The sequence below is a fragment of the Mesoplodon mirus genome, assembly GCF_964341445.2.
Source record: "Mesoplodon mirus genome assembly, chromosome: 4".
Classification (NCBI taxonomy): Eukaryota; Metazoa; Chordata; class Mammalia; order Artiodactyla; family Ziphiidae; genus Mesoplodon; species Mesoplodon mirus.
Window position 1 is genome coordinate 148,543,241 of NC_138979.1, and position 16,613 is coordinate 148,559,853.

Here is a 16,613-nt window from a genome sequence, read left to right on the forward strand (position 1 = left end):
AGAGAGGGAAAACATCGCACGGTTTCGTTTAGATCTGCTTTTCGTCCTTTACAGTTTCTTGTGCTGTCACTTGTTTCCTGCCCCTCTACTGTTCAGTGAAAAGCATAGATCTGATTTATGGCTGTGATTTGTGCATTGAGGCCTCTCTGTCGAGAGTTATTTGAGGCCCACAAAAAAAAATACTTCAAAATTAGCATATAACATACAATTTTTTTCTCTCTTTCTAGGTGGATCTGGAGCCAGAAGGGAAAGTTTTTGTTGTAATAACCCTAACAGGAAGTTTCACTGAAGGTAAGAATGAATTTGGGGTGGTTTCTGGTATTTGTGTACTCTTAGTTCATACTCAGTAGGAATTTATATCATGGAGCATATAAAAAGAGCATTTTGTAGAAGACGCTTTAAAAATTGACTGTATAAACCAGGCTGGTTGGTATTTTGTTGTCTAATGGTCTATTGGTTTGGGTTGCCAGGTTAAATATATTTGCTAACTCTGGCAATCTTGTGTTTTGTTTAACATACTCACGGAGTTTTTGTTTTTATTCATCATCATCTCAGTTCTTAGTTCAAGAGGTTCTTGCCTCTTTTGGTTCATGTCTATTAAACTGTATTTTAGATTTTTGGCTTTGGACCAACCTTTTAGTTTGCCCTAGGAGTGTATTGAAAATTTAAGGGTTGTGTTCTCTTCCTTAGAATCTTTATCTCATTCTGTCCTTTAAGGTATTCTGTTCCTCTCCCCCTTGCGCTACCTCCATCTCCCATTCCCCATATTTAAAAAATTGAGGTAAAATTTATATACAGAGAAATGAATAGATCAGAAGTGAAGAGTTTGGTTTTGACAAATGCATACAACTGTGTAACTAGTGCTCCAATCCAAGACATAGAACATTTTCATCCCTCTGAAAGTTCCCTGTGTCCTCTCCCAGTTAATCCCCTGCTGCCAGAGGCAGTAAATGCAATGTTTTGCTTTGTGTCTTCACCATAGGTTAATTTTGTCTATTCTGGAAGTTCATATAAATGGAACTACATAGCATGTTCTCTTTTGTGTCTGATTTCTTTTGCTCAGCATAATTTCTGTGAGACCCATTCATGTCATTGTGTATATTAGTATTCTGTTCCTTTTTACTGCTGGGTATTCTACTACATAAATGTAGTGCAATTTTGTTTGCTTATTCTCATCTTGATGGACATTTTGGAGTTTTCCCTGTTTGGGGTTATTATAAAGAATGCTTCCATAAACATTCTTGTACATACATTACACTTTGATTTTTCTTGGGTAAATACCTAGCAGTGGAATTTCTGCATAATAGAGTAGATACATGTTTAACTTTATAAGAAACTTTCAAAATGGTTTTCCAAAGTGGTTGTATTCTTATATTTCCACCAGCAATGTATAAGAGTTCCAGTTACTCTGTATCCTCCGCAACACTTGGTACGGTCATTCTCTTTAATTTTAGACATGCTGGTGGCTATGAAATGATATCTTGTGGTTTTAAGTTGCATATCAAATTCCCTCTAATCTCTGTCTCTTTTCTGGTGGCCCTCCAGTGTTTCCAATTAATTGTTTTAGAATGTATTTCTAAATATCTTAATTGTTTTTGGTGGAAAGATTAGTCCATTACAAGCTACTCCACTGTTAACTAAAATCCTTGCAAATATCTGTAAATGTGTGGCTTCATGGTTTGTCTGTTTGGTGTTGGCATTTTGCACATTGATGACACCTTTGAGAAGTGGTTTTCTCTCGTCTCAGCCAACCCTTGTCATTCATGTGGGCAAATTGTCTTCATGTGAACATTTTTCAAGTTGTTGTCTCAATTGTCACGTCTTATCTTTTGAAATTAGCAGAAAACTTGGGATACTTGAACATGAAAAAACTGTCCAGATTACAGTTTGGGGGTCTTCTGCCTGCTCACAGGTCTTTTGGTTTGGCTTGGTATCTTGAACATACAGGATTTGTGGGAAAAATGAGTCTGCTCATAACTCAGTCAAATAAAATATAATGTAATATTACAGAACATTGCTGATAGAACATTCTTACAGCACATGGAACATGGGTACAACCATGGTATAGACAAGCCCAGCAGTGAGAATAGAGGTGTGAATGAGGAGCGAGTGAGATTCTGAATGTGCTGAACTACGTTTTTGCACCGAGTGACCAGGGACCAGTGGAGTAAGGCCATGCATGTTAGACCAGGTCTGATGGTGCCATTGTTGTTACATGACATCTTTTTTTAGAGTTACACCAGCTCTCTAGGACTAAATTTTATTAAGTTTTTATCTTCCTTAATTTTACACTAGAAACATCAGAACAGTGGCTCTGGAATACTCCTCGGTATTCTCATAGTATTGGGTTGGCCAAAAAGTTTGTTCGGGTTTTCTGTGTTACAAACAAACTTTTTGGCCAACCCAATATTAATTTATTAGTTATAGTGATAAGAAGAAAGAATGTCAAGTGTTATTTGGGGTGAGTTCTTACCAGGTCATTGTAATTATATTCCTTTCGGAGGTGACCCTGCGTAAAATGGTGAGGCAGGCCGAGTTCATCTTTGGTAATTCCACCTCCCCTCTAAGTTAGTCCTTCCTGTTCTCTGCCTTCCACTGTCTCTTACTCCAGTAAGATGCCCAGTGAGCTCCTCTCTCCAGGAACACTTGCTAATAAGGAAGACAGTGAATTCATGGACTAATTCACACTAAAATGATAATGATTGCTATCTTAGCACTCTACCCCTCTTAGGTGTGCCTGCGTATTTTAAAAGATGCTGGAAGAGCTGTTTTATCCATAAGAAATAGATTTTTTTAATGTTGAAATTTCAGGATCTATGGCATCACGGTGTGGGCTGTATTTTAGAAGCTCAGGTCTGTTCTTTTTGTCTGTGGGAGCCTTGCCTTGTCAGTTTGGCTCCTGGGCCGGAGCTCAGCTTGAGCTGGCACGTTGCTGCTGCCTTAGGGCACAGCTTCCTTGTCACATGCAGACAACGTGATGGCTGCCTCTTTGTGTGTTACACAAGGAGGGAATGGAGCCTCCCAGCCCACACACACCTTCCTCAGCTATGGCAGCGCCTGGACCTGGCACTGTGAGAATGTCCCTGGCTTGGCCTCTCACCTGTCAGCCACCCTAGATCATCCCTGGCCATAAAGTGACAGGTAGGCTGATAGAACATTTGGAGCTCTAGTTTCCATCTGGGATGCTGAAGGGTTTTACATAAAGAAGCATGATGAGGTCAGGCTTGCCTGGTGTGGCTCAGGCTGTGAAGGGGGCATTGGCCTGGGATCCCAGAGGGATTGTCGAAGCTCAAGAAATGTTGGTTGACGAAAGAATGAAATAATGCCACATACAGCAACATGGATGGACCTAGAGATTATCATGCTAAGTGAAGTAAGTTAGAGAAAGACAAATATCACATGATATCACTTGTATGTGGAATCTGAAAAAATGACACAAATGAACTTATTTACAAAACAGAAACAGATTCACAGATTTAGAAAACAAATTTATGGTTACCAAAGGGGAAAGGTTGGGAGGGGCATAAATTAGGAGGTTGGGATTAACATATACACACCACTACATATAAAATAGATAAAAAGGACCTACTGTATTGTCAGGGAACTCTACTCAATATTCTGTAATAACCTATATGTGAAAAGAATCTGAAAAAGAATGGAGATATATATGACTGAATCACTTTGCTGTACAACAGAAACTAACACAACATTGTAAATCAACTATACTCCAATACAAAGTAAACTTTAAATTAAAAAAAAAAAAGAAGTGTTGGTTGAGCCTCGGCACGCATCTGATCTATCTCACAGGGTTGTTTTAAAGGTCAGGTGGTAGAATGCGTAGGGAAATGCTTTGCAAACTGTAGAGTGCTCTATGAAGGCACACGAGTGGGTTCTCATCTCCGTGTTCCTGTTGTCACAGCAGCAGGAGTCCTGTCATTCTCCCCACCCCTGCCTGGGACCCCAGGTATACTCAGCAAGTGTGTTTTATTTCGACACTGCCTTTATTTTATACTAGAAGCTTCGAGAATTTAGTGGACAGTTTCTAATATGATGTTGGCATATTGCCATGGCTGTTTCCCTTTCATGGCCTCCTATAGGGGTTCTTCCATTAGCCGAGATGCTATAATCCCAAAGCTCTCCTTTAAAAAGCAGTCGCTTAAATGGAGCTGTAGTCTGTGATATACAGGACTGGCATTAGGAGCTACTGACTACTCCTTATTTCATCCTGTCTCATCTTTTCATCTTTCATTAATTGTGCTGAATTAGTAGCTAAGGCAAAAAAGTTTTTATTAAATATAAGACATGACTGAGAAATGACATGAGAAATGCCTGCTGGGTGCAGACCTGTGATCTCATCACAGATGCTGGGGAGATAAAGATGAAGAAGACACAGACACTAGAAGGAGCTCATAGGAGGCAGGCAGGTGCAGCCCATGTTTGCAGGGCAGGGGCCCAGGTCCCAGCATAGGAATAAGTCCAAGGCATGGTGTTGCCTGGCAGGAATATGTGATTGGATCTGCCAGGAGATTTTAGAAGAAGTTTCACAGGGGAGGTGATGTTTAAAGCAAGTCGGAATGATCCATAGAAATGTCCCAGGCCGGGGAAGATGGTTCAAGAGGGGATGATAGTTTGTTCACAGGCATAAGGGTGAGAGAACAGTGACGGGTTCCAGAGATTGAAAGTAGCGAGAGGGGCGCCGAAGGTGAGGGAGTGCAGTGGGAGGTGTAGCAGAGACTTGGGAGGGCCTCATGCGTAGGTTTGCCCAGGACAGTCTGAGTTTGTCTGCTATACCACTGTAACTACTAACAGTGTCACCTTTCACTCTCAGAAGGGTCCCAGGTTAGAGGATAAATTGCATGGTCACACACTACTTCTAGGCTAGTAGACTGATGGGGTGCCAGTGAAGGGTTTTAAGGAATGAGAAACAAAATCTGACTTGGTAGCTGTGGGTACAAGGGGCTTGGGGCTGGGGGCTGTTCAGATCATAAGAGGAGACAGGGGTGTAGACAGCCAGTAAGAGACAGTTAAAGCTGTCTGAGGGAGAGGTTACTAGAGCCCAAGTTCAGTGGGAATCTGCAGGATGGATGGAGAGGAGGGGACAGCTATGAGAAATATATAGATCTCGAAACCAACAGGAATTGGCAATTCATAGGGTGTCAGGGATGAACAGGGATGAGACCCAGATGATGCTCAGAGGGGTGTTGTGGGGTCATTCACCAGAGCAGACACATAGGAATGGAATGTGATGGATTCAGCTTTGAATGGGTGGAGTTTGAGAAGCTTGTGGGAAACCCAAGTGGAGATGTTTAGGAAGAACTAGCAGTAGGAGTCTAGAGTTTGGCAAGAGATTGAGGCCTGAGGTGTAGCTCTGGGTGCCAGTGGGAGACAGGCACAAGGATGAAGGGACCCAATAAGAAGATTTAGAGAGAAAGCCAAGGTTGGCTAAGAGCAGAACTCTGTGGAACACCAGTAATTAAGGACCTGGATCACAGATTATAATTTGTCAAACTCACCCAAACTCTGCTGAAGGTTTACTTAATGAACACCCATTTTGTTAATATACTCGTTCAATAATATTTGAGTGCTTACTGCACGCCAGGGACTGTTTCGCCAGATGGTAGAAACTGGCATCGAAATGGTGATAATGAAGTCTGGAGAAAGGACAGAACATAAAAGTCTTTTTGAAAAGTCATACTTTAATTGGTGTTAACAGTAGTAGCTTCACAAGTTGATGATAAAGTATAGGTTTCTGTTTAATGCTGAGGTAAGAAATAAGCCTGCTTAAAAACCTACAGTGAGGGCTCTTCATTAAACTGAGATGGAGCAAGAAAACTCTTCATGGAAGTCTGTCACAGAGCTGAAGGCATAACATGATCAACTGGGTCAAAAACCCATCACCATTGTTCATCTTAAGAAAGGTGTTATCACTCTTGATCAGATACCGAATTCCCCTCAGCACTGCTGTCAAGGCACAGTTGAAATGATTTATTCTTTTGAAAGGGCCGTCTCATGTCACTCTTTATTTCATTCTGGCTAAGTCTTTCTGGAGCTTAGGTGACTGGATTGGTCACCTAATCAAGCTGAAATTTATTAAGGTGATGAAATAGACCTGGATTTTTAATGCAACCTCTAGATGCTGTCACTGTGGCCCTGTTCGATTGTCACTATTTTGGACTAGTTCTTACCTGGAAGAGTGGAGTGGCCAAAAAAAAAAAAAAAAAAAAAAAAAGATGAAGTACTGATGAAAGTGCATCAAACTAAACTCATAACTGTTATAATTGGAAGAGAAGCAACACAAAGAAATTAAGTCACATGCCCTCATGTGAGAACAAATCAAAAAAGATGTTGCTGCCTTGTAATGCTGTTAAGAAATACAGTCTAAGATTTGAAGATGATAATGTAGTTTGCATAAGTGAAGTTTGCCTGGATTCAGGGTACCTCATACTTCAGTGATTGGCCCACAGAGCAAGAACCAGACAATATGTGTTTCCTCATGGGAGCACACCACCCCATCTGTGGGGTAGTCTTGTCAAAAAATCAAGCCCAAATCCAGTCAGTCTTCCACATCTAACCACCATTGTAGACGAAATACAGTGGATAGGGGCACATTTTAAATGACACCAGGAGATGCAATCAGCAAAACCCAAACTGTGGAAAAATTTGATAGGACAAGAGACTTCGCTCCTTTGACTAAAAATTGGAAGAAAAAAGGAAAAGAGAAGGAAGGAAAATCAAAATAACAGAAGAGGAACATATTAACCAGTTTCAACATATAGAACATATCAAACACAGATTGCAAAACAATAACTCCCAGGACACAGCTGGGAAAATGGGAACAGTAACTGTATACATGATGATATAAAGGAATTATTAACCTGATTTAGCAGTGATTGTGGCATTTTGGTTGTTTAAAATAGAGCGTCTATTAGAGATACATATTGGAATGTTTACTGATGAAATGATAGCTGAGATGTACTTCAGAATATTCCAGAGGTGGGAGGAGGGGAGATAGGGTACAGATAAAACCAGATTAGCCACAAGCTGGCTGTTGAAGCTGGCTGATGGTTACATGTAGGTTTATTATAAGTTTCTGTCTACTTTTGCATGTGTTTGAGGTTCTCTTTAATAAGAAGTTAAAATTACACATTTAAAAAATCTATTTTCTAAACAAAAAACAGAATCTGGGTTGCCTCTCCAACATCCAAATGATGCTTTAAGTTTGAACACATGCTACCTATTCTCATTTATAAATTAAAGCTGGTGTTTTTGGTCTGTCTATATTTTATCCTTAATTCCCAATTTTTATGTATTACAAAGAGGTGAGTTAAAAAATTTAAATGACTAAAGTATTTCAGAAATATTTTAAAGGTGCTAAATAAATACTAAGCTGTGAGTCAAAAACTGCAGGTAGGAAGAGATGAGTGAGATAATTCCCTTCGTTCTGTTGTAAAGTTCTCACTCATAATGAATGACAAGTGAGTCATCTCCTATTAACAATTACATAACATTTTGCCCTTAGAAAGTTTAATTTTAAGATAGTTTCCCAAAAGAATAAAGTAAATCAAAAGAATTAATGGTAGAAGTAGCTTTATGAAGATAGTAAGATGAAAGTTCTTTGTGGACATGTTTCTTCCCCAGAGTTCCCAAAGCAAACTTGAAAGTATGCTGCACCAGTTTAGGAGGAAAAAAGTAACTTCGTAAAAGACAAGCAAAAATGCCACCTGACAGAGCACCTGTCATTTGTGGATTTGAAGCTCGTTGAGGAAACTTCGCTAAAACTTCTAATCGCCCCCTTCTTTCAGGCTCTTATTATGTTACTTGGAACTAATAACACATTTCCCCCGGGGAAGAATATAGAAAGTGCTTGAATTTTGGTATCTGCTTATTCTTTCTACTAAGGCAGGGCATTATAATGTAGAGTAAGATTATGATCTTTTTGAACCATTTTCACTCAAATTTCCTGTGTCAAACCACTGGTTTACACATAATTATGTTCTCTGCTAAATCATCGTGGCCACATGTACCAAGGCAGATGAAACGTGTTAACTGCTTGAAGGCTGCAACCCACAGTTTCTCACTGTATCTGACAGTCTCAATGTGTGTCATTTTTAAAGGGGAAAATGTTATCTCTGATGGCAGTTGTTTTTTAGTATTCCTTTCTCATGTTTCAAGCCTGGTGACAGCTTGTTGATATACTTTTTCTTAATTTAGATTTTTTTTAATTTTTAAGTTTTATTTATTTATTTTTGGCTGCACTGGGTCTTTGTTGCTGTGCACGGGCTTTCTCTAGTTGTGGCGAGCAAGGGCTACTCTTCATTGCGGCGCGTGGGCTTCTAATTGCGGTGGCTTCTCTTGTTGCGGAACACGGGCTTTAGGCATACGGGCTCAGTAGTTGTGGCTCACGGGCTCTAGAGTACGGGCTCAGTAGTTGTGGCACACAGTCTTAGTTGCTCCAAGGCATGTGGGATCTTCCCGGGCCAAGGATCAAACCCATGTCCCCTGCATTGGCAGGCGATTCTTAACCACTGCACCACCAGGGAAGCCCCTAGATTTTTTTTTTTTTTTAATGTATTCTTTCTGTACATTCAACCTGAGGGATGAGTGACTACTTCCATTCTCTTGCTGGTCCAAGCAGTTATGTGGCTCCCACTGGAAATGACAGCCAGGTTGGAGACAGGGTAGGAGAGAAAGAAAGGTATTGAGGGAATGGGGAACTGGAAAAAGAAGAAATGATCTTTTTAGAGGATTGAGACTAATCGTCCCATGTCATAGCTGACCCGCTCCTTTCCATGACAGCGGGCTCATTTATTGAACTCCTTCTGAGGAACAGACGCTGTGGTAGGCCTGTAATTGAGCAAGTAGCAATAGCATCCCTTGTTTTATTTTCTTCTGGTAGCAGGATAGCCTCGTACCCTCGTAACTGATGCCTTCTGTATGTTCCTGCTATCCTGTATGTTATTTCATTTGCTCGTCACAACAAACTTCTGAGGCTGATGTGATCCTCAGTATGCAAGCTCAGGGACACTGATTTGCTATGGTCTCCTGAATAATGATTGCCAGAGCCCAGACACAAGCTCAGACTGGGATGCCGAGGTCCAAGATCTTTCTAGGCCATCTAGCTATCTGGGAGGTGTTTCCATGTTTTATCTTTATTCTACCTTGGGGAAAAAAAGACTGTCCTTTAGGTGGTATAATCCCACCCTCCTCAGAGTTTTGTCATCTTTTGGAGTAATGTCATTTTGCAAGGCTTTCCTTGGATTCCTTCTTCTTAAACCTAAAGATTGACATTGACCTAGGAAAGGTTCCACCTTCTCAAATACGAGGTATGGATCAGAGAGCTCTGAGAAGGCTGAGCTTAAGATTTGCTGAGTTTTACCATCATCATCCGTAGTTTCTCTTAATGCAGGCATTAAACTAGAACTTGGAAGGAATTAAAAGTCAAATAAACGAGTTCAGCTTAGGATATGATAGCTATATTTGCCTAGTTATACCTCAGCCATCATTAGCTTCATCCTGACTACTTCTCTTACTTGCATTGACTATTGATGATAAACTTTTAAGTGGTGTTTTTGTTCAAAGTTCTTCATTTGGTTCTCAACATGTGGTCCTGCACATCTCTGGAGGTTCCAGAGACATTTTCAAGAGGTCTGTAGTTCAAAACTATTTTCCTTATAATACTAAGATGTTCTGGTTTTTTTAATGTGTTGACGTTTGCACCAGTGGTGCAGAAGAAGTGGTGGGTAAAACTGCTGGTGCCTTAGAATGAATCAAGCCACCAAAGTGTACAGTTGTCAATGTGGCCAGTGTATTCTTTCTCCCGGCAAGTGTGTGGAAATTGCAGGGAGGAAGGGTTTCACTTAAGAATATCTTTGATGAAGCACTAAACGTGATTAGTGTTCTTAAGCTCATCCCTTGACTATATATCTTTATACTATTCTGTGTGACAAAATGGGGAATATGCACAAGGCACTTCTGCTACATACTGCAGTACTACCGTGTCTCAAGGAAGAACACTTGTATGATGGAGTAGCCACTGTTTTTCCCCATGGGGCACCATATTTACCTGAAAGAATGATGGACAAACTACAGTTATGGAGACTTGGGATTTTTTCAGGTATTTTCTTAAAAATGAGTGAAATGAGCTTGTTACTTCAAGGCAGGCAACTGTGAGTATGGTGCCAGTGACGAAATTGGATCCTGCAAGCCATAGGTAGAATTTTGGAAAATTTATATCCACCATATGAGCTTGTCAGCTTGCAATACTTAAAAAAGACTTTTCACATGAGTTTGTTGTTGGTATTAACCACTGTGATTTTTAATATTGTAAAATAGGTCAACATTTGGAAGAGGATCTGCATAACTCAGTAAGCCCATGTTTTCAAAATGACCAGTACAAAATGTTACAAAACCATGCATGGGTCCAGGATCCACTGAAAGCTGAAGATAGACTAATCGATTTAATACAACAGTATAAAAAGTTCATTGATTGGTTTTAGATTCTACATTGCAACTAACTTTTAAGAAGCTACCACTTGTCAAGTTTTGATGTAGAATCAAAGAAGTACCTGAAAAAGCTATTAAAACACTCTCTTTTCCACTAATCTCCATGCGAGGCTGGATTTTGTTCACATATTTCATCTAAAACAGTGTTTCAGCAGATTGAATACAGAAGCAGATCTAAGAATCCAGCTGGCCTCTAAGTCACACATCAAAGAGATTTGCAAAATTGTAAAACAATGCCACTCTTCTCACTTAACTGTTTTTGCTTTAGAAAATAGAGTTATCTTTCATAAAAATATTATTTTTGTTAACATGCAAAGGACTTGTTTTAAATGAATAAATATTTTTTAAAGTCTCAATTTTAATTTCTAATATGGCAAATATTGGTAGAGAGAACCCACATAAACCAAAACTGAGTCCTTGATTTTTAAGACTATAAAAGGGTCCTGAGACCAGATTATTTTAGAATTTCTAGGTTATTTTTCCCCTTTATCTTTCTTTCAGAAGTCCAGAACTTTTAATTTTAGTGAGAATTTAAAGAGAAGGAACTGACAAACATTTGTGTACATTCGATTGGGGACTGATGTTAGGTGACAATTAGGTGACAAACACGACAGAATAATTCAGTCATTTTTTGAAACTGTAATCCTTTTTCTCTAATTATTTTTACTGTGCAATGTACTTTTTCAGCCAGTTTTTGTTATAAGCCCTTTCTCATAAAAATAGGGAGGTCAGGAAATGACGCCCAAACAACCCAAAAGCGTATGGTGGTTTCTAACTTTAGAGATGCCTGTTATGGGTAGCTGGATGCTAAACCTTTGCTTGATTTGAGCAGAACAAGGCAGTCGCAATACTTCTGAGCAGGTGATCAGAGCTGTAAGCACTAAAAGCTGAACTGCAAAAATAGCTCAAAAGTCTATGGACAGAAGCATCAGCAGATTCACCTTATGTGACACTCACTTATTAACCAGCATGTTCCTCTAAAATCAAGGTTCTTGCAAAACAGAGTCTGACTGGTATCTTCATTTTTCTCAAGCTTCATATTTTTTTAGTTGAAATTATACTCATGCAGTGTTCTCTCAGTGGATCTGAGATTTGGGAAAAACAGAAATGATTTAATTATCTGATAGAAAAATTAATTGCTCCAGAGTCTGGTTTCAATCTCATTCCAGCAACCTCAGAGCTCTCTGCTCTTTTTGTTTCAACTGAACAAGGCAGCAGAGGTTCTGTTTGCCAGGCCAGTTACATTGACATCCCTTTTATTAGGTTTTCCCCAGTAACGCCTGTGTCAGTGGGCAGGTAAAGAGGCAGGAAGACCTGTTTCTTTCCTTCCCCACCCCTGAAACTTGTCTTCAGCATTAAGATTTCATCCTGGTGTCTGAAATTTCTGTTCAGCACTAGCTGACTTCCTGCATGAGCTTGAGAGTGGGCGAGGGGGGCCTTAGTGGTCTAGGGTTGAAGACACATTCTTTGTGTATATCAGAGATTGCCTTCGATTTTCTAAGTGCAACTTAGTGCTAACATTGTTTTGGAGAAAGTCAGTTGCTATCTCTGTGAATTTACTTGGTTACAGAATATACTGGGGTTGAGCGATACTTCTAAATTATCACTGCTTGGATCCAGTGGATCAAGGGAACTCTCTCTGGACACACACAGAATATTTGTGTATAACATTATGTGATGTATATATGCATGCATGTGTGTAGGCAAGTACTTAATAGCGACACTGAGTTTATTATAATAGAACTCAAAAAGTGTGTAGGTGGGGCTTCCCTGGTGGCGCAGTGGTTGAGGGTCCGCCTGCCGATGCAGGGGACACGGGTTTGTGCCCCGTTCCGGGAATATCCCACATGCCACGGGGAGGCTGGGCCCGTGAGCCATGGCCGCTGAGCCTGCGCGTCCGGAGCCTGTGCTCTGCAACGGAAGAGGCCACAACGGTGAGAGGCCTGCGTACCGCAAAAAAAAAAAAAAAAAAAAGTGTGTAGGAGGAGACACAAACAATTAGACAAATTAACATTGTATGCCAAGTGGTAAGTGCTATGGAAAAAACAGAGCAGAGCGAGGGGACAGAGATGAAGACTGTGTGTGTGCAGTTCTGTTCAGATCAGGTTGGTATTTGAGCTGCAGATCTGAAGGAAGGGAGGGACCATGTGTTTGTGTTGGGGGAAGAGGGGACAGGAAATACAAAGACCCTAAGGCAGGGGCGTGGTAGGTGAGTGAGAGCAGTAGGGAGAGGATCATGGCTGAGCCTTGGGGTCCAGGGGAGGTACCAGCATCATTTTGACACAAGGTGTGTACCCTGTTAATGTCACTTCCCTTTTCAGGAACACACCTTTGTTAATTAAGTGAAGTTGAAGTTCACCTATATTTGATGCTGGCTTGCCATTTGGCTGATTGAACATAATATTTCCCCTTTGGCTAGGGGCTTGAAGAGCACCATATTTACAGTCACGTATAATGATTTAATGTAAGTTGCTAAAGCAGAAACTTTTAAATTTATCATGAAGACTTTCCCAAGTTCTGTGCATTCCATCAGGGTTTCTTATTGTTCTAAGCTACATTAGGATCCATTACACAGCTTAATAAGCATTAAAAGTTCAAATGTACTATCTGGGGATATATAACAAGTCCATGCACTGCTAAATATAATTAGCTATAATTCAATTCTAGTTATAGGTTATTAAGAAATTACTCTTATTTGTGAGCCTCACCCATCTAAAACACAGTAAATTTAGGTTCAGCTAGTCTTCTGTCTGTGAACATGGTGGGAACTATCATTTGTTAAGTTTTAATAAATGTTAGTGACACATCTACTAAACATCTGGAAAAGTAAATAGGTTGAAGTTCAGTCTGGGTACATAGGGGACTTAGTATATACCTTTTGGAAGGTTAATTCTTACTGCATTTTGATGATACTTTTTTTGTGTAAATGAGGACACTTCCATTACCTGAGTCCTTAGATTGGGAATTACCAAGTACTGAAAATGGGGCCTTCAAAAAGTATGAAATGTCAAGAGAGGATCTATATTCTAGATCAGTGGAATCACTTGAGAATTTTGAAAAATACAGATTTTCAGGCCCCAGACTGAATCAGAATCTCTGGGGAAGAGGCCAGGGAAACAGATTCCTAATAGGCACTTAGGTTGATTCTAATAGTTGGCCAAGTTTGGATGCCCCTGTTGTACCTTAAATCATATCTAATTTGATTATTGGAACATTCTGGTGATTGGGAGGTTTGCTAGTTGAAAAAATATGTAGAAAAAAAAACTGCATAGCAGAGTGTATTACTTTGATGCATAGTCTTTTAAGAGTTGACAGAACTCCAAGTTCATTTTTTTTTAAAGAGCCTTTAAAATGCTATGATGTCAAATGGTTGGGTTGTAGTTTTTTCACTTTTAGGAGGAGAAAATGAGACTTAGAGGCAAAGGGCCTTGCTAATGTCTACACTCGGTGCTAATGCTGAGACTCAAGTCAGGATTAAACATGGTAAAATCAGGATGGGAATGTTGGCTTTGAGACAGGTTCTAGACGTTTCCCCTTCTCTTCAAGTAACTGGGGTCAGGAAAAGGCAATTTAAAGTGATTCCAGTTACAATAGGAGCCAAGATTTAAAAAATAGTATAAATGTTTTAAAAGATTTGATTGGTGCTCTGTCTTTAAAAATGATGACAAAATTTTTGAAAGTTTCTTTCATCTCTTATTTATCAGTGTTTGGGTTACAATGGCACCTGCATGCTAATTTTTAGAACCAAGAACGGATCAAATAACTCAGCGTGTACTTTTCTGACTGATTTGAAGGCTTGATATCTTTCACTTTATGCTGACTTTCTCAGCACTATCATGAGGAGGGTTATTTTTGCAAAAATATTTGAAGATGTGATCAAGTTTTCTAAAGGCTGGGCATGGCTCCATCAGTGTTGATCTCTTATTCATTGGTGGTGGACCTGACACCTGAATTTACTTTGTCAGGGCCTTAGCTGTGATTGGAGCAGCTTGTCAATCAATTTCAAGACCTGCATCAGCTACAAGATCTCACTTTGACCCTGCACCTTACTTAATTGTGTAAGTTGTATTGTGGAGTATAGCTGATGCTCAGAAAATGAGAACAGCAGCCGTTCACGTGGTGAGTAAGAATAGGATAGTTTTAAGCAGGTAGGAATGACAGAGAAGGGACTAGTTTAAAAGTGGTCAGTCTGTTCCTTGATGACTATTTTTATGCTTTGAGCATTTAGTTTACCTATATCAATCTCTCTATTATGAGGGATTTTGGAAATGAAAACTCAGATGATGAGTACGGGTGTCTCAGTGAAATAAATAACTTATTTCTTAGGAAGGGTGTAGTAACTCTTGAATAAGTCAGTAGTGTTCAGATTCCATTGTGTAAAAGGGACTGCATAGCTGGGTACCACCATCTCATCGAATGGTTACTTAGAATCCACCCGAAGGGGTACCTACAATAACTGGAGGGGTCTTTCCAGCAGTGAACTTTAGGAAGGATTCATTGACAAAGACTGAACTTGGGCTTCCCTGGTGGCGCAGTGGTTGAGAGTCCGCCTGCCAATGCAGGGGACACGGATTCGTGCCCCGGTCCGGGAGGATCCCACATGCCACGGAGCGCCTGGGCCCGTGAGCCATGGCCGCTGAGCCTGCACGTCTGGAGCCTGTGCTCCGGAATGGGAGAGGCCACAACAGTGAGAGGCCCGTGTACCGCAAAAAAAAAAAAAAAAAAAAAAAAAAAAGAGACTGAACTTAACTCTCAGAGGGAACCATTGATTTTGTTAAACATATTAATAAGTGCCGATTCAGTAGGACTCTGATACCTCCTGCTGGCCCCTCAGGACCCTGTGGGGACACTCAGCCAGGATGCAAAAGAAACTTTCTGAGTCCTGCTCAAGTGTACCTGTGTCTAGTCATGTCTTGCTCCACGCCTCTGTCTCAGGGGTTGTGCGTCCTTAGTAGATACTCTGATTCCTAGGTTCTTGGTCTTGCGTCTGTGAGTGATCCAAGTTCACTCTAAGTCCAGTCTTATGGGCCCTCTTTCTAATATGTAGCATATTGACTGTATGCTGGCTGTGTCTGTTTGGTCGTCTCTCTCTCCCTCTAACCAGGAACCACGAACTGCTTACGGGCTGAAATTGGCCCCAAGGTGGGTTTTGTTTTGTTTGTGGCACAATACAGTGCTTTTGAAGTGTTTCATCTTGAACTCTTCTGGCCGGGCAGGGTTCTCCAGGGCATCCCTGTTCCCAGCACTGCCTGTTGTCTGAATTCCCTCTGACTTCACATCTCCATGGCTCCACCTCTCAGTTTGCAATCCTGAATCTGTTTTTTCTTGGCAGTGTGTAGTAGCCGTGGGGCACTCTTAATTTTCTTTTACGGGGAAGGATCGCTTCTTTGCTGGAGTCAACTGAAAACACTTTCCTTTCGCTGAAGATCGTGAAAGTTCCTCTCTTGCACCATTCAGCATCCCAACCGACCCCAGTGGCACTCCCACTTCCGGTTTGGGGTCAGGCAGAGTCTCACTGTTCAGGGGAGTTTTGCAGGGAAGGGTAGGGAAAGAAATCTCTCTTCGTTGTTTTTTGTTTGTTTGTTTGTTTGTTTTTTAATCCAGGAAATAAGTCAGGCTTTTAGATAATAGGTCACTTTTAGTGATGTCTCCAGCTTCCCGAATGCCCCCAAATGTTCATTTCTGGTGTTAGTGTTAATCCTTTCTTTAACAGAACCTCACAGATACAATCCCCTGGGAACTGCTGTTGGGAATCTCTTACTGTGCTGGAGATGCGGGGTCAGTGGTAGAAAGGGCATCAGCTTTCGATCAGATGGACCTGGCTCTGCTTCCTGTACTTCCCAGCCGTGTGTGACCTTGAGCAATAGTTGCCTTACATGAAGAGTACAGGGCTGGTGGTATCTACCCCCAGGATTGTTTGTTGTGAAGGTTATGTGAGATTATACACACGCACACACCCACAGTGTTGTATTATGGCCTGATGCAGATTATGTACCCACCCATTTGGGAAGGAAATCTGTACCCAGTTTATTTCCATGTACTTTGTGATGAATCATCTGAAAGGCACTGGGGAAAATATGATGACATAAGCCTCCTTTCTCAGTCATTGT

General features: G+C 40.7%; 1 protein-coding gene across 1 annotated transcript in view; it reads left to right on the forward strand.

Annotated features, from left to right (window-relative positions):
• PRKCH (protein kinase C eta) overlaps nt 1-16,613 on the forward strand; it is a 224,957-nt gene that overhangs the window by 71,620 nt on the left and 136,724 nt on the right. Inside the window, exon 2 of the mRNA XM_082617453.1 lies at nt 228-291. Coding sequence (XP_082473579.1) covers nt 228-291 — 64 coding nt within the window. The remainder of the gene's footprint in view (nt 1-227; nt 292-16,613) is intronic.